This window comes from Macaca nemestrina, chromosome 1 (genome assembly GCF_043159975.1).
Source record: "Macaca nemestrina isolate mMacNem1 chromosome 1, mMacNem.hap1, whole genome shotgun sequence".
Classification (NCBI taxonomy): Eukaryota; Metazoa; Chordata; class Mammalia; order Primates; family Cercopithecidae; genus Macaca; species Macaca nemestrina.
The window spans coordinates 218998523-219023165 of record NC_092125.1 but is presented as its reverse complement, the minus strand read 5'-3'; the positions used below and the strand labels follow the sequence as shown (position 1 = coordinate 219023165).

Here is a 24643-nt window from a genome sequence, read left to right as displayed (position 1 = left end):
AATGTTGTGAAACACGCTGGGCACAGGTTTCTCTCCCTGTGTCACAGATGGGTCTAGAGACTTACATGACCCAGCCAAGGTCACACTGCAAGCCCTGGCGTGGCCTAGAACAGGCTTTCTCAGCCTCAGCATCAATGACATCCGGGGCAGGGCATGTCATGTTGCCCAGTGCATTGTTGGATGTTTAGCAGCATCTCTGCTGTCTGACCGCTGGATGCCAATAACATCAACCCCAGCCATGACACCCAACAATGTCTCCAGATGTTGACAAACGTCTCCTGGTGACTGAACCAGCCCCACTGAGAAATACTGCCTTAGAACGCTGTGGGTTCAGCATGCCACCTTCATCTTTACATTGAAAACACACAACTCCTGGCCGGGCCCAGTGGCTTAACCTGTAATCCCAACACTCTGGGAGGCCAAGGTGAGCAGCTCACTTGAGGCCAGGAGTTCAAGACCAGCCTGGCCAACATGATGAGGCCCCCATCACTACTAAAAATACAAAAATTAGCCAGGAATGGTGGCACACACCTGTAATCCCAGCTGCTAGGGAGACTGAGGCAGGGGAATTGCTTGAACCCAGGAGGCAGAGGTTGCAGTGAGCTGAGATCACGCCACTGCACTCCAGCCTGGGTGACAGAGCATGACTCCATCTCAGAAAGAAAAAAAAAAAAGAAAAAGAAAACACACTCCTCTCCTCAGTCTTACTCAGGGAGGAAAAAAAAAAATAGAAAACACACCACCAAGGACCAACAATTAGTATTTTTCTTCCTTCTCTAACACACAACATAATCTCTTCAAAACAGATGGAACCCATATTCCAATATCTACCCTTGGCATCTTTTTCAAAGTATTTCTAGGGTGACAGCTGGGAGGAAATGGGAAAAAAAAATATTTGGACACAAGCTCTTTTTTCCACTGGGCTTTGAGAAAATCCCCATCTTGCGTGCTCCTAGTGTATCTCTCACTGATAAGTTCCTCATAAAACCAGGGCCTCATCCAGGGCCACGCTGACAGAACTCCCACGGACACACCATGATTAGGACCCTGCTGCTGTCTGCTTTGGTGGCTGGAGGTAAACCCTGTCACCCAGAGCCACTGGTTTCCCATCCCCTGGTGTGACTGGGAATGGGATCTTCCTGTCCTCCCCTCTCGCCCCCACCCAACCCCTACTGCATTCAGACCTATAATCATAAGAAAACTGGAATGGAGTTTCAAAGAATTGGAGCAAAGAGCAGGATTCTATGACCTCTTGGGATCTTTCTAGAACAAGGGTTTTCTATTTGGGGGTTCAGAATCCAGCAAGTGTAGTTTACATTGTGTGGGTCGCTGCTTCCTGGACTCAACACACTTTCTCTTTTCATAGCCCTCAGTTGTGGGGTCCCCACTTACCCGCCTTCTGTGACTAGGGTGGTTGGAGGTGAAGAAGCGACGCCCAACAGCTGGCCCTGGCAGGTGAGTTGACCACACTGTGCTTCCCCCGTCCCTGCCCCACTCCCTTTACATCCCCCCTTTGCCCTTCCACCATGGGGTCTACTGTGCTGGCAAAGTGATGACTGATGGGACTCAGAGAGCAGCACAGGCAACTTCACCAATAAGATACATTTCCGGCTGGGCGCAGTGGCTCATGCCTTTTATCCCAGCACTTTGGGAGGCCCAATCCGTGCAGTCCATGCCCTACTGTCACCTCCCTCCCCTCTGCTTGGCCATGGCAGGGAATTGAAAGACAGGGGAGGAGGAATGAAGGAACAGGAAGGGCATGGAACAGCTTCATTAGAGACTTAAACAGTGTCAAATGTCACCACCCTAAAGTTCTTCTTATTTATTTATTTTTTTAAAGACAGGGTCTCACTCTGTCACCCAGGCTGGAGTGCAGTGGCGCCATCCCGGCTCACGGCAACCTCCGCCTCCTGAGTTCAAGCGATTCTCCTATCTCAGCCTCCCAAGTAGCTGGGATTACAGGCACACACCACCACACCCAGCTAATTTTTGTATTTTTAGTACAGACAGGATCCCATCATGTTTGCCAGGTTGGTCTCAAACTCCTGGCCTCAAGTGACCCACCCACCTCGGCCTCCCAAAGTGCTGGGATTACAGGCGTGAGCCACCGTGCCCAGCCTCCACCACTTTTAAGTTCTACCCCACACCTGTTAAACCATTTTTTAGTCTGGAAAAAAAAAAAAGTGAGGAGCCAGCAGGCTGGATAGTAAGGTCCACTTATGCAGTCTCATGTTCCTATGAGTGGATTTGGTCTTCAGGGGGAAACTAAACAAGCAGGAGACAAGATCACCCGCCCCTGATGATCTCTTTCATTCTATTCATTTGCTTATTCACTCACTTGTTCAATCAGTAAGCATTTGTTGAAGACCCAGTATGTACCAGGCACTGCTCTAGGCACCTGGCACATAGCAGTGGGGGGAAAAATTCATGAAGCCTTTGTTAAAGTGGAGGAGTGGCCGGCACAGTGGCTCAAACACCTGTAATCCCAGTACTTTTGGAGGCCAAGGTGGGCGGATCACCTGAGGTCAGGAGTTCCAGATCAGCCTAGCTAACATGGCGAAACCCCGTCTCTACTAAAAATACAAGTAAATTAGCCAGGTGTGGTGGCAGGCACCTGTAATCCCAGCTACTCTGGTGGCTTAGACAGGAGAATGGCTTGAACCCAGGAGACAGAGGTTGCAGTGAGCCGAGATTGTGCCACTGCACTCCAACCTGAGCGACAAAGCAAGATTCCATCTCAAAAAAATAAAAATAAAATAAAATAGAGGTGTGAGACAATAAACAACTGAATGGGTAAACTCATAACATGCCAGAAAATGAAAGATACTATGAGGAAGAGTAACGCAGAGCAAGAGGAAGGAGGCGAGTGTGTCTGTGTGTGCGTATGTACATGAGGGTGCATGTATGTGTGTGCACACTGTTTGAAACAGCATGGTCATAGAAGACCTCATGGAGAAGGCAACATTGAGCAGAGACCAACAGGAAGTGAAGGAAAGAGCTACACCGATATTTGCGAGAATATGCCGGGCAGGAGGAAGAGCCAGTGCAAAGACCCTGAGGCAGAAGTGGGTTTGGTGTATTTGCAGAACTGCATGGAAGTCAGTGTGGCTGGAGGAGAGGAGAGTGGGAGCCTATGGAGTCAGAGAGGCCACAGAGGGCCTAGTAAGTCATCACACACTCTTAGGTTTTATAAGCTATAAAGGGGGAGCCACTGGAGGGCCTGAGCAGAGAAGAGAAGTCATCTGACTTCCATTCAAAAAGGGTCATTCTGGCTGCTGTGTTGAGAAAATGTGGGCGGGAGCGGGGAGAAGAGATGGGAGACTAGAGTGATCACTGAGAAGAGAGGATGACTGGGACACGTAGTTGAGGTAGTGACCGAGGGGTACCAACCACTCCACATATTCCCAAGCTAGAGCTGATGGGATTTGCTGATGGACTGGAATGAGGGATAACAGGGAAACACAGGAGCCAAGGATGACACCAAGGTTTGCGGCCCAAGCAGCAGTGGAGTTGCCATTGACTGTGACAGAGGACCCTGGGGAAAGACCACGTTTGGGATAAGTCAGGAGTTTTGTTTTGGACATACTAAACCGGAGGGAGCTAAGGAAAGAGCTTCCGAGGGGAAGATCCCAACCGATCCAGTTGCAGAAACATGTTCAGAACAGGGTTTTTGGTGGTTTTTTGTTTTTGTTTTTGACATGAAGTCTCACTCTTGTCACCCAGGCTGGAGTGCAATAGCACGATCTCGGCTCACTGCAACCTCTGCCTCCCGGGTTCAAGTAATTCTCTTGCCTCAGCCTTATGAGTAGCTGGGATTACAGACACACGCCATCACACCTGGATAATATTTGTGTTTTTAGTAGAGACAAGATTTCACCATGTTGGCTAGGGTGGTCTCAAACTCCTGACCTCAGGTGAATTCACCTACCTCGGCCTCCCAAAGTGTTATAATCACAGGCATAAGGCAGCACTCCTGGCAGAAAATTTATTTTTTAATAGTCTGTATGTTTTTTATTTTTCTATCCCAGATTTTTGGCGTTAATTTTGTTGTTGCTTTTTGTTGGGGGGGCAGAGCAGATACAGGCTCTTGCTATGTCACCCAGGATGAGCACGGAGCAATCACAGCTCCCTGCAACCTAGACTTTCTGAGATCAAGCAATCCTCCCACCTCAGCCTCTTGAGTAGCTGAGACTACAGGTGTGCATCAAGACTCCCAGTTAATTTTTATTTTAAAAATGTTTTGGTAGAGTCAAGTTCTCGCTATGGTGCCCAGGCTGGTTCACAAACTCCTGGGCTCAAGCAATACTCCCACCTCAGCCTTCTGAGTAGCTGGGACTATAGGCATGCACCACCGCACCAAGCGGCTAATTTTGGGCATTTTTGTAGATACAATGTAATAGTCCTTCCTCACACTGCTAAGAAAGACATACCTGAGACTGGGTAATTTATAAAGGAAAGAGGTTTAATTGACTCACAGCTCAGCATGGCTGGGGAGGCCTCAGGAAACTTACAATCACGGCAGAAGGAGAAGGAAACACATCCTTGTTCACACAGCGGCAGCAGGGAGAAATGCCGAGCAAAAGTGGGGGAAAGCCCCGTATAAAACCATCAGATCGTGTGAGAACTCACTATCATGAAAACAGCATGGGAGTAACCACACTCACGATTCAATTACCTCCCACCAGGTGCCTCCCACAACACGTGGGGATTATGCTACAATTCAGGATGAGAATTGGGTAGGGACATAGCCAAACTTTATCAGATGGGGTTTCACCACATTGCCCAGGCGGGTCTCAAACTCCTGGGCTCAAGTGATCCTCCTTCCCTGGCCTCCCAAAGTGTTGGGATTACAGGCATGAGCCAGCATGCCTGGCCTGATCGTTTTTAATATAGATTGCATTAACGTATTTTTTATCTTGACGTCTGAGGTTTTGGGTGCCCCCTTAAGCTGTGCACCTGAGGTGAGTGCCTCACTCCCCCTTACCCTAGTCCCAGCCCTGTTCTTGGGAAACTGGAGTGCAGGGAGGCCCTGCTTTTTCAGCCACAGCCACAGAGCTCCTGTGTTTCTCCCCAGGTCTCCCTGCAATACACCTCCAATGGCAAGTGGTACCACACCTGCGGAGGGTCCCTGATAACCAACAACTGGGTCCTGACAGCTGCCCACTGCATCAGGTAACTGCCATTCCCTGGGCACTTGGCCTGCTCACCAGCCGGTGCTCATTTCTGAGCTGGGGGCTTAAATGGCCTGAACCACGCTACATAAAGCAGCCTTGCAAATAACCACTAGCCTGGCCGAGACACAAGCTGTAGTCAATCAATGGTCCAGTGTGTTGGCCCATCAATGTCAGTACATGGGTGTCCTGTGCCAGGTACTGAGGGAGGATGAGGAGAAAGGGAAGGACTAATCTCTGCCCTCTTGGGGAAACTATATGTGGCCTCTGGATCTGGAATTGGGTTCCCTTGAACAACTTGACCTCTCAAAGCTTCAATACCATCACCTGCAGAAAACAATGGAGTAACAGAATTTAGTGTGAATTCAATGAGTGGATTTACTAAAGGGCCTGGCACTTAGTAAGTGCCCAGTGAAAGCTAATTCTCAATTATAGACTAATTGTAAAGGCCTGCAAGGTTCTGCACCGTTGTTCACTTATCCTCTTTGTTATCCATGACTTCTGCTCATCACAGCTGGAACTCACCGGAGCTTCTGCTGGGTCCGTGTGACTCCTTCCAGGAGTGATCCCTTCTCCCATCTAATTTACAATAAGCTCTAGGAGGTTTTGGGGGAAATAATAGAGGCCTACAGTCAGGAGTCCTGGCTTCGGGTTCTGGTTTTCACTAACGGTGGGACTCTGGGCCAGGTTACGCCTCTCTGGGACTCAGTTTCCCCATCTGAAAATGAAAGGTGGGAAAAATGTCCTTGAGAGCAAATGACTCCTGTTTTCTCTGTGTTCATCTCATTCCCTCCGTAATCCTACAGAGTCTGTGTTATTACAACATTGATTTTATATTATAGTCTATAGTTAGTATAGTAACAATTATTATATGATCATAGTTCTTACGTTATATACTTTAGGCTCTATTATAATTAACTGATTGTCCCATGGGAGGAAAGATCCCCAAGCCCAAGCCCCAACTAGTGGCTCATGCAGCAGCCAGTTACTTGGGTCTATCCCAACATTATCCAAAGCCAGGCCTCTGGAGGTGACCCTCTCCCTGGGCCCCCTTTCTCCCAGCTCCTCCAGGACCTACCGCGTGGTGCTGGGACGGCACAACCTCGACATTGCGGAGTCCGGCTCGCTGGCCGTCAGGGTCTCTAAGACTGTGGTGCACCAGAACTGGAACTCCAACCAGGTCTCCAAAGGGTTCGTTACTGTCTGGATGCACTTGGGGATGAGGTTGTCAGGGAACAGATGGGGGTCTCACAGAGGCAAGTGTCTCAACTCCACCACACGCCCTCTGCTTCTTCTGTAGGGAGGGGGAAGAAGCTCTAGCCTCTTAGAGGTGGAACCAGCTCCAAAGATGTCCGGGGTGGGGATGTGACCTCAGGAGGGAGAAGCAAAGACTGCCAGAGTGACCTGGTTTGCTGCCAGTCAAGCCTGCAGGGTCCCTGTCCGCGGAGCGTGTATCTACTTCATGCCAAGTCCTGGGGACACAGCGACAGTGCTGTCGACCCTGTAACTCTCCCTGGAGTAGGACACAATCTCTCCTCCCTTGCCCCTTTCAACAAGACCCTCTGCATTTTCAAAGATGCCTTGGGACCCTGCCACTCAGAGCAAGCTGGGGCAATGTACAGGGAATGATGACAAGGTCTCAGAGCCCTCCAAAGCCCCACAGGGCAGGAAAAGTCAACCCTGTCCTCATGCTCTGCCTCTGCACTGACCCAGGTACGACATTGCCCTGCTCAAACTGGCTAACCCCGTCTCCCTCACGGACAAGATCCAGCTGGCCTGCCTCCCTCCTGCTGGCACCATTCTACCCAACAACTACCCCTGCTACGTCACGGGCTGGGGAAGGCTGCGGAGTAAGTGGGAGCCAGGAGCCCCCAGGCCTGGGAGGGAAGGGAGGTGATGTCACCCCTGTCTGGCCAGGGCCTCTCACCTGTCATCCCAGGGTGTGTGGCTGCCTCGGAGAGATGGGGTGGCATAGGCTGATGCCTGCCTGGGTTCAAATGTCAGCTCTCCCACTACATGACTGTCACACCTTGGGCACATTACTAGGTCTCTCCATGCAGCACTTTTATCATATGTAAAATGCAAATAATTGACTGGGCGCTGTGGCTCACGCCTGTAATCCCAACACTTTGGGAGGCCTGGCAGGCAGATCACTTGAGGTCAGGAGACCAGCCTGACCCAAATGGTGAAACCCCGTCTCTACTAAAAATATTTTTAAAATAGTAGGGCGTGGTGGTGTGCTCCTGTAGTCCCAGCTACTCAGGAAGCTGAGGCAAGAGAATCGCTTGAACCCGGGAGGTGGAGGTTGCAGTGAGCCAAGATTTCACTACTGCACTCCAGCCTGGGGAACAGAACGAGACTGCGCCTCAAAAAAAAAAAAAAAAAAAAAAAAAAGGCCATAATAATAGCAGCTACATCACAGAGTTGGCAAGAGGATTAAAGGAGATAATCCATAAGAAGCCTGGCATGTGGTAGGTGCTGTGTGTTAGTTGTTGTCACTGTCCCTATGATGGAAACAAAGTTACAGAGACCATGTGACATCTTCTGTGTGGCCCATAGAGTTCAGAACAGCATTTTCCTCTGTGACCTGAGGCCCCTGGAGTCCTCATGGGACCCTCCGTGCCCCATGGCAAAAGCTGTCCCCTGTGCCATTCGGTCTTGCTGCTCAGAACCTGGCTGAGGGCGGGTCTCCTTTGACATAGACTCCAGGGGTTACAGATCCAATGACAGTAGCCACCAAAAGGAACAGAGTTCCAGCCCTTCCATTGTGAAATCACCAGAGGTTTGGAAGATTCTAGGAAGGGATGAGTGATAATGACCTTATGACCATAATGACATTATGAGTGATAATGACATTATGACATTTCTCCCTAATGACATAAACCTATAAGTATAATGACATGTTTTTCCAGGGGTACATCCACATACGTACCCTGGAATAAATCCCCATTGCCCTCCTGACTGGTTTATCTGTAAATACAAGGACACATCAAATCCTGTGGTGAGTGGTGGTGGAAGAGGCATTTCATGCTTATTAAGATAGAAGCACAACCATCTGTTTGTTTCCCCAGACAACCCTGGGGCAGATGCAGTTCATGTGAGACAGTGGAAGCGGGGAGGCATCCAAATGCTTGGCTTTTAGGCCCAGCTCTGCCGGTCACGGTGAAACCTTGGGCAAGTCACTTCCCTCAGTTTCCTCATCTGTAAAATGGAAACACTGTTGGTAAAGACCAAAGAGGTGAAAATGCGTCCTACCTTGCAACATGTTATATAAGTATTAATCACTTATTAGTGGTCTTAAGCCAGACCCTTAACTTCCGTTTCTTTTCTTTTCTTTTTTTTTTTTTTTAAACAGAGTCTTGCTCTGTTGACCGGGCTGGAGTGCAGTGGTGCAATCTCGGCTCCCTGCAACCTCTGCCTCCCAAGCTCAAGTGATTCTCCTGCCTCAGCCTTCCAAGTAGCTGGAATTTTAGGCGTGTACCACCACACCCAGCTAATTTTTGTATTTTAGTGGATACAGGATTTCACCATGTTGGTCAGGCTGGTCTCAAACTCTTGACCTCAAGGGATCCGCCCACGTTGGCCTCCCTAAGTGCTGGGATTAGAGGGTGAGCCGCTGTGCCTGGCTGACACTTAACTTCCCTAGGCTTCAATCGACAGTGAATAATTATGCTAAGCTCATCCTTGCCACTCATAGCTGTGGTAACAGAAATGAAGGTGATGGTGGCTGTGTCATTAGGGGCCATTACAATAGCCCTCTCTTCACCACACCAGCATATTTTTCCCAAAGAGGGGGCTCTAACTGCCAGGAGGCTCACTTTCTTATTTCAGATAAGTGACAGAAAACCAGGGAACTAGCTCAGCAAAAAAAGGGAAATTGTTATAAGGATTTAAAAGTTTCAACTCAAGGGCAGAGATATAGCCAGGCATCAGGAACAGGCTAGAATCAGGGGCTGGAAGCCTGTAAGAAACTCAGGAAACGCTCTCTTGGAATTTCTTTTCTTTGTGAGTCTACTTCATTCCCCACATAAAACAAAATGTCAGTCATTGCCAACAGCTTCCCAGATTGACGTCCTCTGAAACAGGAATCTCTTAGACCCCATCTCAGGATCCCAGGGGAGGGAGCTCATTGGCTTAGCTTGAGTCAGGTGTTCACTGCTGAACCAATCAACCGTGAGGACACAGTGTAGACAAACATAGCTGTTCGCATATTGCAATGGATGGAAGACAGTAACAAGGTCAACCCAGTACTGGTCAACCACTTCCTTTTTCTCAGGAGTCCTTGCATCCCTAATGCTTTCTTTCTGATCTCATTCAGCCAACGGGCCTCTTCCTGATGTCCTGCAGCAGGGCCGGTTGCTGGTTGTGGACTATGCCACCTGCTCCAGCTCTGGCTGGTGGGGCAGCACCGTGAAAACCAGTATGATCTGTGCTGGGGGTGATGGCAAGATCTCCAGCTGCAACGTGAGTACCAAAATCAGGGGCCCCGCTCCATCACAAAATGTGGCTGGTGATAAGGTTATAGAAGTCCACCCCTCCATAGGTCCATCCACCCTCCTCCTGGCAGAAGTACCCAGAAATATGTTCCAGGTATATCAGAACACGATCTTTGGCCAGGCACTGTGGCTCTTGCCTGTACCCTATCACTTTGGGAGGGCAAGTGGGCAGACCACTTGAGGAGAGCAGTTTGAGACACACCTGGCCAACATGGTGAAACCTTGTCTCTACTAAAAATACAAAAATTAGCCAGGCGTGGTGGCAGGCACCTGTAGTCACAGCTACTCAGGAGGCTGAGGCAGGAGAATCACTTGAACCCATGAGGCAGAGGTTGCAGTGAACTGAGATCACACCACTGCACTCCAGCCTGGGTGACAGAGCGAAACTCAAAAAACAAAAACAAAAAAACTTGATCTTGGTTCTTATTTGTTCTTGTTTTGAGATTCTCCTTGTCGTGTCCACCCCTCTCACTGCTGGGAAGTCCTTCCCTGGGTCTCATCAAGGTCTCTCGTGACTGTCATTCCATATCCTTTCCTCTATGATGAAAGGGAGCCAAAGGAAAGTATTCCCTGGCTTAGGGCCTTTCTAGGATGACTTCTGGGTTTTCTGTTGAATTACGCTCATCAGCGGCCCAGCGTGACCCCTCCAGGTAGCTGCCACGGAAGCCTTCCCAGAGACAGTGTCTTAACCACCAGGAATTGCTCTGTGTTGGACTTAGCAGTGAAGTGGGAATGGAATAGGAAGGAGATCCACATGCCCTTCAGATCACACTGTGCCCTACACACTCTGCCCACACAGACCACCCCACCCACGGGAAGTGGGGAAGAGCCTGAACTCTGGGATGTGGCCTCAGCTCCTTTACAAACTGCCTGTGCAACCTTGGGCAAGTCCCAACCTCTCAACACTCCAGTTTCTCCTCTTCAGTGGTCTAGGGAGACTGTGAATATTTACCTCGTAGGATTTTGTGAGGATTAATGAGATAAAGCATAGAACATGCTTAGTTCAGCTCTGGCCACACAGGAAGAATAAGTGTTGGCTCTTGTTGGAATTATGGTACCATCTTGGGCTTTGACCGCAAGGGCCAGCTTCGGAGGACAGTGACCTACAGCAGAACAATAGAAATGCATTGAGAACAATGGTTCAAATGGGCAGCCCCTTCCTCTGCCTTTACGCTTCTATAACTCTGGCCTTCCTCAGGGAGACTCCGGCGGGCCACTGAACTGCCAGGCATCTGACGGCCGGTGGGAGGTGCATGGCATCGTCAGCTTTGGGTCTAGCCTTGGCTGCAACTACTACCACAAGCCCTCTGTCTTCACAAGGGTCTCCAATTACATCAACTGGATCAATTCGGTAAGAACTGGACCAGCCTAAGCCCCAGGGCACTGCCCTGCCCACCTGGTCTTGGGAGTGCCATGCCTACCTGGTGACTGAGAGCCCCTCCTTCCTCTTGAGAGCTAGATGGGAACCCCTTGTAGGAGGCTGCAGACCTTGGCAACTGCTGGGCCCCCCATGGGACCCCAAAATTTCTGTGTGGGTAAAGCTGAGTGAAAAGGAACATAGAGGCTGGCCTTGTCCAAAGACGTTGGACACTCCTCAGGCATACTAAGAGTGAGTTCTGCCGGACGCAGTGGCTCATGCCTATAATCCCAGCATTTTGGGAGGCCGAGCGGGCAGATTGCGAAGTCAAAAGTTCAAGACCAGCCTGGCCAACATGGCAAAACCCCATCTCTACTAAAAAAAAATAAAAAAAATTAGCCAGGTGTGGTAGTGCACTCCTGTTAACCTACCTACTCAGGAGGTTGAGGAAGGAGACTCCCTTGAACCTGGGAGATGGAGGTTGCAGTGAGCCGAGATTGCACCATTGCACTCCAACCTGGACAAGAAGAGTGAAACTCCAAGTTAAAAAAAAAAAAAAAAAGAGTGAGTTCCATAGAAATGGTGATTTTATTTTTGTGTATCTGTGTGTGGCCCAGACTCCACCATCCAGTGCTGTAAACGGGTATATTTATCTGCAAAGCCCAAAACCTGATACTTTGAGACCCCCATAGCATTAATGATTGGAAATTAGTCCCCCTCAGGGGTCTTCCACCTATTCTGTAGGGTGACCAGCCATCCCGGTTTGTGCAGGACTGAGAGGTTTTCCAGGATGCAGGACTTCCTGTTTTACTCTGGGACCATCCCAGGCAAATAAACCCGAGTTGGTCCCCCTCTCTTATCAATGTAAACTCAGAGCTGTCTCCTTTCAGCTTCCACAATAACTCAATTTGTTTTTAGCAATGAACACACATTTGTTTATAACAGTAAGCATTAACATTATGTATTAAAAATGATAGGCCAGGTTCCATGGCTCATGCCTGTAATCGCAGCACTTTGGGAGGCCATGGAGGGAGGATTGCTTGAGCCCAGGAGTTCAAGACCAGCCTGGGCAACATAGCGAGACTCTGTCTTTACAAAAAAATATTTTTAAGTGACTCAGGCATGGTGGTACGTGCCTGTAGTCTCAGCTACTTGGGAGGCATGGGTGGAAGGGTCACTTGGGCCCGGGAGGCCAATGCTATTTTGAGCCGAGGTCACACCAATGCACTTAAGCCTGGGCAACATAGCAAGACCCTGTCTCCGAAAATAATGATAATAGTAACTGGCATCAATATTAAGGAGCAGCCGTGGATACACGCAGCAGTAGGTGAAAGCAGCCAGAACAGGAAACCCCGTCACAAGAAAGGGGTGGCTGGTGGCTCACACCTGTAATCCCAGCACTTTGGGAGGCCGAGATGGGCAGATCACCAGAGGTCAGGAGTTTGAGACCAGCCTGGCCAACACGGGGAATCCCTGTCTCTACTACAAATTCAAAATTAAGCTGGGTGTGGTGATACGTGCTTGTAATCCCAGCTACTCAGGAGGCTGAGGCAGGGGAATCACTTGAACCTGGGAGGTGGAGGTTGCAGTAACCCAAGTTCACGCCACTGCACTCCAGCCTGGGCAACGGAGCAAGACTCCATCTCGAAAAAAAAAAAAAAGAAAAACCACAAAAAAAAAGAAATGGGTGCCCAGGAGAGGGCAGAGGAGCCACCATGCCTGTTACTGAATGCTGGGAGGGAAGAGTCGGACACTCTGTGCCGATGAAGGACCACCTCAGTTTGTTCTTCTGTAAAATGGGACTTGAACTAGACCAGGACTCCTCCACAATTTAGGCGCAAGAGCAAATGGGAGTTATGGTATTTGTGGCAGAGCCCCCAAAGAAGGGGAAAGCTGGCATCTGACTTCACTAACTTTAATTTGCAGAGAAGTGTTCATTAAACTGACACTTATAAAACCAAATATGAAGCTGCAGCCATGAGCACGTGGTCACAGGAGGAAACTAAACTGTCAAAATAAGCAGGTGGCTGCTTCCAAGTGTTCCCACTGATTCTTGCCAGCTCCTTGTTCATTTGTCTGTCTGCTGGCATCTTTTTGCCAACAAGTGGTCACAGGCAGAGATTCCAGAAACGTTTGTTGGAGAAAAATGGAAAATCAAAAAGACAGTAGCCATTAATCATTAATTGGTTCTTTTTTATATATAAATTGGGAAAAACCCATCTGAGTCCACCTTTGGAGGCTCCACCCATACGTCAAAGGAGCCTGGCCTGAGACTGACTGGACGAAAGGCTGCTTAGGGGCCTTTCCCAGCCAAACCCTAAGACCCTTTTCCAGCCCCAGCTGCTGTGGGAGTCACCTTGCAGCTGGTCCTGGAAGCACCTTGGGAAACTGAAGCAGAGGCAGGGGCAATTGTCCCAATTTTTTTGTCCCAGCATCAGCTGTTCCCAGCCACAGACACAGGCACAACAGAGCAAGCCAGATCCCAAAGCATGGCCAGATGGCAGCAGGGATCCACGGGGCATCACATCTCGCGAGGCAGCTGGGCAGAGTCCCTGTGTTCGTGGGAGAGCAGTAGGGGCAGGCACAGATGCCCGGTAACGGGTTTCAGAAGGGGGAGGCTCAAGCAACCAGCTGTCCTTGGGTGGGGGCTGCCCCTGGCAGCGGCAGAGGCGCTCCTGACAACTTGCAGTGGCCCCAACCTAGGGATACACTGTGTGCAGCCTGGAGTCACAAACCACTAGAGCCCTGGGGGTGCCTGAGAGCACCTGCCTGGATAAACCCAGACAAGTGACAAGCCAAGGTCAGGAAGTACAAGCAAAAGATAAGAGCAGAGAAGCAGAGGAGACAAGTGGCCTGGGGCATTCATCCTTTCAACAAATGTCCATTGAATGACAGTCACACGTGAAACTTCAGCAATCCTTAGCTTTTATTCTTTTACCAGAAGGTAATACATACTCTGTGTCAAAATATTAAAAGAATATAAGAGTGTATCAAGTAGAAAAGTAGAAGTCCCCCCTCATTTTACATCTCCAGTTCCACTCTCCAGAGGTAATCGTTGTTTTTGTTTTTGTTTTTTTGAGACAGAGTCTCGCTCTGTCACCAGGCTGAAGTGCAATGACTTGATCTCGGCTCACTGCAACCTCTGCCTCCTGGATTCAAGTCATTCTTCTGCCTCAGCCTCCTGAGTAGCTGGGACTACAGGCACACACCACCACGCCCAACTGATTTTTGTATTTGTAGTAGAGATGGGGTTTCACCATGTTGGCCAGGCTGGTCTCAAACTCCTGACCTCAGGTGATCAGCCCGCCTTGGCCTCCAAAAGTGCTGGGATTACAGACACGAGCCACTGCACCTGGACAAGTTGTCATTCTTAACAGCTTGGTGAGCAGTCTCAACATTATGTGCATATATAGCTATGTATTTACAAAGATAGACACTGTCTTCTCAGGAAAAACTAGGATCTGAGTCTTCATACTGTTCTGCAGCTGTTTTTCATTTAACACCTTATCACATTTTACATGTCAGTACATACATGTCATTCTTTTGAACAGCTAAATAGTATTCCATAGTTTGAGTATAATGAATGAAGCTTTCATATTTCCCATTTTTCACTCTTACATTGTGCAGTGAACATCCTTGAACATAATTCTTGCACACTGGTCTGAGTGTTTGTGCTGTAGCAGCTGCATCTCCTGCCATTTACAGCACTGGATCATGAAGTTGGCATATCAAAATGTTTAACAGGCTGGGCGGCGTGGTTCACGCCTGTAATCCAAGGACTTTGGGAAGCTGAGGTGGGTAGATGACTTGAGGTCAGCAGATCGAGACCAGCCTGGCCAACATGGTGAAACCTCATCTCTACTAAAAATGCAAAAAATTAGCCAGGCATGGTAGTGCATGCCTAAAATCTCAGCTACCCGGGAGGCTGACGTATGAGAAGCACTTGAACCTGCGTGGCGGAGGTTGCAGTGAGCCCAGATTGCCCCACTGCACTCCAGCCTGGGCAACACAGTGAGACTGTCTCAACAAAAAAAAAAAAAAAAAAAAAAAAAGTTTAACAGACACTGATCACCAGCCTCTGGAAACAGTTATAGCACCAACCATACTGCATAACTGCCTTGCAAACAGCAGTTTTGATTTGAGGAACAAATGAAATCTAAAAATATGCCATCCATACATTTGGAATACAACTTTTAGGGGTTCAAAGGCCTCCTACCCTGAAGCCCACACAGGACACCTGGTAAGACCCCCTTTACAGGAGGACCCTAACAGGTCAATGAAAAGCTGTGATTGCATCTTTGTTTTCAAAACGTCACCAGAACTCCTCAGGCAGGAGCTAGTGCAGTGTGGGCTGCCTGTGACTCTCATGAGGAGCTTAACCCAGGAGGACAGAGACAGGAAACTGCCACGCACAGCTCTGCGGTTAGGTGAACCTGACGATTTTCTTGTGTGTCCTGCAGGTGATTGCAAATAACTAACCAAAAGAAGTCCCCGGGACAGTTTCAGACTTGGAAAGGTCCCAGAAGGAAATTAATATTATAATAAAATGACAACTACGCAAATCACATCTTGATGAGAGATTTATTAGCAATCCATCCGAACATCCAGGGCCCTAAAAACCAGAAATAGGCTGGGCGCAGTGGCACAACCCTGTAATCCAAGCACTTAGCACTTTGGGAGGCCAAGGCAGGCAGATCGCTCCAGTCAAGGAATTCAAGACCAGCCTGAGTAACATGGCATAACCCTGTCTCTACTAAAAATACAAAAAGTAAATGGGCGAGGTGGTACGCACCTGTAGTCCCAGCTACTCAGGAGGCTGAGGTGGGAGGATCGCTTGAGCCCAGGAGGTAGAGACTGCAGTGAGCCATGATCGCATCATCGCACTCTAGCCTGGGCGACAGTGAGACCCTGTCTCAAAAAAAAAAAGGAAAAGAATTTTGCATCTGCGTCTCCCTGCCCGACTGAGACCTCAAGGACCCAGCTCACTTTACAACCTGACACATGACATTATTGTCAAACAACATATAAATGGAGCACTAAGCTCCAGGGAGGGAAGTGGGCTGTAGCGGCTTCCTGCACTCTGCATCCTCGGCCTCGCTTTCCTCCCCTCCCAGCAGAGAAGCCTGGATTTCTGTGCAGGCGCTGCCCCACCGGATCCAGAGGTTCTGGGTGAAACCTCATGGCCAGGACCAAGGCTGGAGCCAGTGCTCCAGGCCTGGCCAATCAACACATTGCATCCCCTTCGCCCACCACAGCAATTGGCTCAGGGATGGGCATATGACCTGAGGCAGGTCCAATCAGAGAGGTTGCACGACTTGTTCCTCTTCCTGTTTGTAGCTACGCACCCCAGGCCAGAAAGCCTGTGGGATTGACCGAAGGTCACACAGCAAATTCACAGCAGGTGTTTGTTCAGTGTTCTCATACAGGACAAACTTTATTTTTGTATTAAAACAAACAAAGATACAGAACAGAATGATGAATTCACATGACCCTTTAAGATAAAATATGGGACTTAAGAAATAGTTGCTTGCTGTAGTGACTGATGCAGACCATAAATGAGTCCAAACTGTTACAGGGAGTACGGGATGGAGTTGAGACTGGAACCCAGGTCTTCTGACATCCAGTCCCACGGGATTCTGCCCCCGCACCCCCACCCAATCTTCCTCACCTTTGCACAATCCTAGGGAGATTACAGAATTCTTTCCCACCCATTTTCTTACCCATGCAACTATCCTGCAATCCAGGCCTGGATGGTTATCTAGTAAACTAAGGCCCAGAAGATAAGTGGCTTGCCCAGACCACCACACTCAAAACTGATGGATCAAAGACTTGAACTCGGCTGGGCACGGTGGCTCACGCCTGTAATCCCAGCACTTTCAGAGGCCAAGGCCGGGGAACACGAGGTCAGGAGTTCAAGACCAGCCTGGCCAATGTGGTGATGGATCAAAGACTTGAACTCGACTGGGCACGGTGGCTCATGCCTGTAATCCCAGCACTTTGGGAGGCTGAGGCGGGCGAACACGAGGTCAGGAGTTCAAGACCAGCCTGGCCAATATGGTGAAACCCCATCTCTAATAAAATACACAGATAAGGTGGGCGTGGTGGCTGGCACCTGCAGTCCCAGCTACTCCAGAGGCTGAGGCAGAAGAATCGCTTGAACCTGGGAGGCACAGGTTGCAGGTGAGCCGAGATCGCACCACTAAACTCCAGCCTACGTGACAGAGCAAGACTCAGTCTCAAGAAAAAAAAAAAAAAAAAAACACTTCAACTCAGGTCTCTCTTTTTTTTTTTTTTTTTTTTTTTTGAGACGGAGTTTCGCTCTGTCGCTCACGCTGGAGTGCAGTGGTGCGATCTCAGCTCCTTACAAGCTCCGCCTCCTGGGCTCATGCAATTCTCCTGCCTCAGCTTCTCAAGCAGCTGGGACTACAGGCGCCCGCCACCATGGCCAGCTAATTTTTTTGTATTTTTAGTAGAGACGAGGTTTCACTGTGTTAGGCAGGATGATCTCGATCTGCTGACCTCGTGATCCGCCTGCCTCGGACTCCTAAAGTGCTGGGATTACAGGCTTGAGCCACCGCACCCGGCCTTGAACTCAAGTCTTAAGAGTTGAAATCTGCCCAGGCACGATGACTCAGGCCTGTAATCCCAACTCTTTGGGAGGACGAGGCAGGCGGATCACCTGAGATCAGGAGTTCAAAACAAGCCTGGTCAACATGGCAAAACCCCATCTCTATTAAAAATACAAAAATTAGCTGGGCATGGTGGCATGCAGCTGTCATCCCAGCTACTCGGGAGGCTGATGCATGAGAATCGCTTGAACCGGGTAGTTGGAGGTTGCAGTGAGCACAGATCATGCCACTGGTTGACAGACAGAGACTCCATCTCACAAAAAAAAAAAAAAGAGTTGAAGTTCACTTTCCTTTCTGCTTTTTTGACTGGGGCAAAAACTAGAGTTTGTGGTCACAGAGCGGAGCTTTCTCATCAGCAGCGGGCCTGCCTGGCTTTGTGCTCTCCCAAAAGGTGAGGAGAGTGAAGGTCTAAGGAAGAACAAGAAGGTCCACCAGGAAACCTTGCTCACTCCACGCTTCCCCCAACACAAGTTGAACTCCTAGGAGGTGAGGCAGGATGCTCACCTCCGGCCACCACGCCCAGCTTATCTATGTATTTTCTTAGAGACGGGGTTTCACCATATTGGCCAGGCTGGTCTTGAACTCCTGACCTCGTGTTCGCCCGCCTCGGCCTCCCAAAGTGCTGGGCTTTGGAATCAGACCAACCTAGTTCCAGTTCCCATTCTGCCGCTTAGAAGCTGTAGGATCTTGGGCAACTCACTTTACCTCTCTGAAGCTCAGCTTCCTCCTGTGAAATAAGAGAGGCTCTTGCAGGGTTTTTTGAGGCTTAGATTCAATAAGGAATGTGAGTGCATCTACCATCTGTGTGGTGCTGGGTGTCTACATGCCTTTCTTTGTTTGTTCCCTTTTGAAGAAGCTTCTGCTTTGACCCCATTTGGAAGATGATGTTATTGGAGAAGTGCACTCTGCTATTCTCTTGGAAGAAGACAATAAAATGCATCTGCCACCCAGGCTGTGGTGGATGGATTGCAGCTTACTGCAGCCATTGCCACCCAGGCTCAAGTGACCCTCTGCCTCAGCCTAGCCTCCAGTGTAGCTGGAGCCACATATGTGTGCCACCGCGCCTGGCTAACTTTCTAAAAAAAAATTTTGTAGGGACAGGTGGTCTCACTATGTTGTCCAGGCTGGTCTGTTTTGTTTTGTTTTGTTTTTTTCTCGAGATAGAGTTTTGCACTGTTGACCAGACTAGAGTGCAGTGGTGTGATCTCAGCTCCCCTCAACCTCCACCTCCAAGGTTCAAGAGATTCTCCTTCCTCAGCCTCCTGAATAGCTGGGAATACAGGCATGCAGAACCACACCGGACTAATTTTTGTATTTTTAGTAGATACAGGGTTTCACCATGTTGGCCAGGCTGGTCTTGAACTCCTGGCTTCAGGTGGTCCGCCTGCATCAGCCTCCCAAAGTTCTGGGATTATAGGAGTGAATCACTGTGCCTGGCCATCAAGTGCATTTTGATCCACCCGATGAAGCCCGCCTCTGCCAGTGTTCTGCTTCCCCCATCATTAGAGCAGCCAGATGCTAATTGTGCATGTCGGCCTCGCCTTCTGCTACGTGTGCACCTTCCCCACATTACACAAATCCTTACCGTAATGTTGTGAAACATGCTGGGCACAGGTTTCTCTCCCTGTTTCACAGATGGGTCTAGAGACATGACCCAGCCAAGGTCACACTGCAAGCCCTGGCATGGCCTAGAACAGGCTTTCTCAGCCTCAGCACCATTGACATCCGGGGCAAGGCACGTCCTGTTGCCCAGTGCATTGTCAGATGTTTAGCAGCATCTCTGCTGTCTGCCCGCTGGATACCAGTAGCATCAACCCCAGCCATGACACCCAACAATGCCTCCAGATGTTGTCAAACGTCTCCTGGTGGCTGAACCAGCCCCACTGAGAAATACCGCCTTAGAACGCTGTGGGTTCAGCATGCCACCTTCATCTTTACATTGAAAACACAACTCCTGGCGCGGTGGCTCAGCCTGGAATCCCAGCACTTTGGGAGGCTGAGGCGAGCAGATCACTTGAGGCCAGGAGTTCAAGACCAGCCTGGCCCACATGATGAGACCCATGTCTCTACCAAAAATACAAAAATAAGCCAGGAATGGCGGCACACACCTGCAATCCCAGCTGCTAGGGAGACTGAGGCAGGGGAATTGCTTGAACCCAGGAGGCAGAGGTTGCAGTGAGCTGAGATCACGCCACTGCACTCCAGCCTGGGTGACAGAGCATGACTCCATCTCAGAAAGAAAAAAAAAAAAAAAAAGAAAGAAAGAACACACAACTCCTCTCCTCAGTCTTACCCAGGGAGGAAAAAAAAAAAATAGAAAACACGACTCCAAGGACCAACAATTAGTATTTTTCTTCCTTCCCTAACACACAACATAATCTCTTCAAAACAGATGGAACCCATGTTCCAATATCTACCTTTGGTATCTTTTTCAAAGTATTTCTAGGGTGACAGTTGGGAGGAAATGGGAAAAAAAAGTATATGGACACAAGCTATTTTTTCCACTGGGCTTTGAGAAAATCCCCATCTTGCGTGCTCCTAGTGTATCTCTCACTGATAAGTTCCTCATAAAACCAGGGCCTCTTCCAGGGCCACGCTGACAGAACTCCCACGGACACACCATGATTAGGACCCTGCTGCTGTCTGCTTTGGTGGCTGGAGGTAAACCCTGTCACCCAGAGCCACTGGTTTCCCATCCCCTGGTGTGGCTGGGAATGGGATCTTCCTGTCCTCCCCTCTCGCCCCCACCCAACCTCATACGTATAATCGTAAGAAACTGGAATGGAGTTTCAAAGAATTGGAGCAAAGAGCAGGATTCTATGACCTCTTGGGATCTTTCTAGAACAAAGGTTTTCTATTTGGGGGTTCAGAATGCAGCAAGTGTAGTTTACATTGTGTGGGTCGCTGCTTCCTGGACTCAAGACCCTTTCTCTTTTCATAGCCCTCAGTTGTGGGGTCCCCACTTACCCGCCTTCTGTGACTAGGGTGGTTGGAGGTGAAGAAGCGACACCCAATAGCTGGCCCTGGCAGGTGAGTCGACCACACTGTACTTCCCCCTGTCCCTGCCCCACTCCCTTTACATCCCCCCTTTGCCCTTCCACCATGGGGTCTACTGTGCTGGCAAAGTGAGGACTGATGGGACTCAGAGAGCAGCACAGGCAACTTCACCAATAAGCTACATTTCCGGCTGGGCGCAGTGGCTCATGCCTGTTATCCCAGCACTTTGGCAGGCCGAAGCAGGTGGATAACCTGAGGTCAGGAGTTTGAGACGAGTCTGGCCAACATGGTAAAACTCTGCCTCTACTAAAAATACAAAAATTAGCCAGTCATGCTGGCGGACACCTGTACTCCCAGCTGTGTGGGAGGCTGAAACACAAGAATCACTTGAACCTGGAAGGCGGAGGTTGTGTTGAGCCAAGATCCCACCTCTGCACTCCAGCCTGGGTGATAGAGTGAGACTCCATCCAAAAAAAAAAAAAAACTGTCAATGAAAGAATGATGGCAGATATTTCACATTTTTTTCTTTTTTTCAGACAGACTCTTGCTCTGTCACCCAGGCTGGAGTGCAGTGGCACAATCACAGCTTACTGCAGCCTCCAACTCCTGGGCTCCAGCCATCCACTGCCTCAGCTTCCCACAGTGCTGGGATTATAGGAACCCACCACTGTGCTCAGCCATTGTAATTTTTTTTTTTTTTTTTTTGATTCAGTGTCACATTCTCTCACCCAGGCTGCAGTACAGTGGCTGGCGAAACATGGCTCACTGCGGCCTCAAACTCCTAGGCTCAAGCAGTCCTCCCACCTCAGCCTCCCTACCAGCTGAGCCCACAGGTGCATGCCACCACACCTGGTTAATTTTTTTTTTAGAGATGGGGTCTCACTATGTTACTCAGGCTGGTCTTGGACTCCTGGGCTCAAGTGATCCTCCTGCCTCAGCCTCCCAAAGTGCTGGGATTACAGGCATGAGCCACTCAACCCAGACTCACAATTTATATACTTGGCTTTGTGTACTTTTGCCAGTTCTTTTGCTTTTCTCACAGTCCCACGGTATTTTTTGCCTGAGAATTTGGAAGAAGGGCCACAGTCCCTCTGCTACAGGGCCCCACAGCACCGGGCGCATTTGTGCTGAGAACTAATCATTGCTGCCTCCAAAAATACTTCCTCACCCTCTTGCACAAAGGTGTTCCTGCCTTGAGAACCAGTGAATGTTAGTCTGTGAAGAGTCCCTACGCTTTGTGCTTCTGTTTCCCTGGGGAAATTGTTTTACTGAGATCATAGGCAGATCTAGCTGGGTGGGGACCCAGATGAGGCAAGTAAGACATTCACTCTGGGGCAAAATGTAAGGGGGTAGCACAAAACTAAGCAACCAGCTGGGCACAGTGGCACACACTTTTAATCCCAGCTATTCAAGAGACTGAGGCAGGAGGATTGCTTGAGCCCAAGAGTTTGAGACCCGTATGGGCAACATAGCTAGCCATCACAAAAGAAAAAGAAAAGAAAGAAAAAAAAAAAGAAAGAAAAACCTCACAAACCATAATGAATAATATTTTAAGGCAATTTTGTTTTTCTCCTGGAGACAGAGTCTCATTGTCACCCAGGCTGGAATGCAGTGGCACAATCTCAGCTAACTGCAACCTCCGCTTCCTGGGTTCGATTAATTTTCCTTCTCAGCCTCCCGAATGCCTAAGATTACAAGTGCATGCCACCACGCCCGGCTAATTTTTCGTATTTTTTAGTAAAGACGGGGTTTCATCATGTTGGCCAGGCTGGTCTCAAACTCCTGACCCACCTGCCTCAGCCTCCCAAAGTGCTGGGATTACAGGTGTGAGCCATCCCACCCACCAGCTATTGTAATTACAGTATTAATCAACCTGAGAGCCCTGCACAGTGGCTTATGCGCCACATTTCCAGAGAAGGCAACTGGGACTTGGAAAGGTTACAGAATTGCCCAAAGGCACTGAGTTAGCCTGGGGGGAATGAGGATTCAAATTTGGTTCAGTGCTTGTTCTTTTAGCTACACTTTGCTGGTCACAAATAATACATATTACGTGGACTACATTTCACATCTGTCGGATGGTTTCAGCACATTTTTAAATTGGGGGAGTACATCCTTTGAAGTATCTTTTTTCACTTTCTGTAATTTTAAACGTCTTTTTTAAAGCCAGTTCATCTAAGACCTCTTAATGTCACACAAACGAGAAATGCCAAATGGCTAATTAAAAACAAGAACGTTCAGAGAAAAGCAGGCATCTGGCATCTGCCAACAAACAGGTCATCGTTCCCCACAGTTACAGGAAGCCCGATCAGTGCAGTCCATGCCCTACTGTCACCTCCCTCCCCTCTGCTTGGCTGTGGCAGGGAATTGAAAGACAGGGGAGGAGGAATGAAGGAACAGGAATGGCATGGAACGCTTCATTAGAGACTAAAACAGTGTCAGATGTCACCACCTTAAAGTTCTTTTTTGTTGTTGTTGTTGTTCTTTTTTTTTTTTTTTTAAAGACAGGGTCTCACTCTGTCACCCAGGTTGGCGTGCAGTGGCGCCATCCCGGTTCACTGCAACCTCCGCTTCCTGAGTTCAAGCAATTCTCCTACCTCAGCCTCCCAAGTAGATGGGATTACAGGCACACACCACCACAGCTGGCTAATTTTTGTATTTTTAGTACAGATGGGGCCTCATCATGTTGGCCAGGTTGGTGTAGAACTCCTGGCCTCAAGTGACCCACCCCCCTCAGCCTCACAAAATGCTGGAATTACAGGCGTGAGCCACAGTGCCCAGCCTCCAACACTTAAAAATTGTACCCCACACCTGATAAGTGTCAATCTAAACAGAAACCTTTCTTTTCTTTTTCCCTTTTTTTTTTTTTTTTTTTTTTTGAGACAGACGCTCATTCTGTCGCCCAGGCTGGAGTGCAGTGGTGCCATCTCGGCTCACTGCAACCTCCACCTCCCGGGTTCAAGTGATTCTCCTGCCTCAGCCCCTGAGTAGCTGGGATTACAGGCGAGACCTACTGTGCCCTGCCTAGAAATCATTTTTTAACCTGAAAAAATGTTTTCAAAAACAAGTGAGGAGCCGGGGGACAGGGGAGTAAGGTCCACTTATGCAGTCTCATGTTCCTATGAGTGGATTTGGTCTTCAGGGGGAAACTAGACAAGCAGGAGACAAGATCACCCGCCCCTGGTGATCTCTTTCATTCTATTCATTTGCTTATTCACTCACTTGTTCAATCAGTAAGCATTTGTTGAAGACCCAGTATGTACCAGGCACCGTTCTAGGCACCTGGCACATAGCAATGGGGGAAAAAATTCATGAAGCCTTTATTAAAGTGGAGACGTGGCTGGAACAGTGGCTCAAACACCTGTAATCCCAGTACTTTTGGAGACCGAGGTGGGCAGATACCCTGAGGTCAGGATTTGGCGATCAGCCTAGCTAACATGGCGAAACCCCGTCTCTACTAAAAATACAAGCAAATTAGCCAGGTGTGGTGGCAGGCACCTGTAATCCCAGCTACTCTGGTGGCTTAGACAGGAGAATCGCTTGAACCCAGGAGACAGAGGTTGCAGTGAGCCAAGACGGTGCCACTGCACTCCAACCTGAGCGACAAAGCAAGACTCCATCTAAAAACTTACAAATAAAATAAAGCAGAGGAGTGAGACAATAAACAACTGAATGAGTAAACCCATAACATGTCAGAAAATGTAAGATACTATGATGAAGAGTAACGCAGAACAAGAGGAAGGAGGCGAGTGTGTCTGTGTGTGTGTATGTACATGAGCGTGCATGTGTGTGTGTGCACACTGTTGGGGACAGTGTGGTCATAGAAGACCTCACGGAGAAGGTAACCTTGTGCAGAGACCAACAGGAAGTGAAGGAAAGAGCTACATTGATATTTGCAAGAATATTCCAGGCAGGAGGAAGAGCCAGTACAAAGGCCCTGAGGGAGAAGTGGGTTTGGTGTATTTGCAGAACTGCATGGAAGTCAGTGTGGCTGGA

The 24643-nt window shown here is 49.0% G+C and overlaps 1 protein-coding gene and 2 long non-coding RNA genes across 4 annotated transcripts; 1 reads left to right on the top strand and 2 right to left on the bottom strand.

Moving 5' to 3' along the window:
• The first annotated feature begins 745 nt into the window (after positions 1-745).
• On the top strand, positions 746-20679 carry LOC105473214 (chymotrypsin-like elastase family member 2A). 2 transcript variants are annotated; one of them, XM_071100270.1, is made up of 8 exons: positions 746-1075; positions 1367-1455; positions 5075-5172; positions 6234-6362; positions 6885-7021; positions 9490-9635; positions 10866-11018; positions 20595-20679. In XM_071100270.1, exons 1-8 carry the CDS (start codon positions 1036-1038, stop codon positions 20631-20633), a joined length of 831 nt encoding a protein of 276 aa, XP_070956371.1. In that variant the 5' UTR covers positions 746-1035; the 3' UTR covers positions 20634-20679. The 2 variants fall into 2 exon arrangements, with proteins under 2 accessions (XP_070956371.1, XP_070956373.1); XM_071100272.1 differs by lacking the exon at positions 20595-20679 and adding an exon at positions 15485-15589 and having other exon boundaries at positions 751-1075.
• Positions 4442-6381, bottom strand: LOC139364310 (uncharacterized). The gene is made up of 2 exons (XR_011625926.1): positions 6250-6381; positions 4442-5889 (listed from the first exon to the last, which is right to left on the bottom strand). It is a non-coding gene; the product is annotated as an uncharacterized lncRNA (long non-coding RNA).
• Positions 7557-11556, bottom strand: LOC139364306 (uncharacterized). Its single transcript, XR_011625925.1, has 3 exons — positions 11456-11556; positions 10620-10770; positions 7557-8388 (listed from the first exon to the last, which is right to left on the bottom strand). It is a non-coding gene; the product is annotated as an uncharacterized lncRNA (long non-coding RNA).
• Positions 20680-24643: the final 3964 nt, after the last annotated feature.

Excerpts from the sequence above, each read along its gene's own strand:
- LOC105473214 (XM_071100270.1), top strand. The coding sequence starts at position 1,036 with ATGATTAGGACCCTGCTGCTGTCTGCTTTGGTGGCTGGAG. Across the intron at positions 1,456-5,074 it reads CCAACAGCTGGCCCTGGCAG|GTCTCCCTGCAATACACCTC; the intron begins GTGAGTTGACCA and ends GTTTCTCCCCAG. Across the intron at positions 7,022-9,489 it reads GGGCTGGGGAAGGCTGCGGA|CCAACGGGCCTCTTCCTGAT; the intron begins GTAAGTGGGAGC and ends GATCTCATTCAG.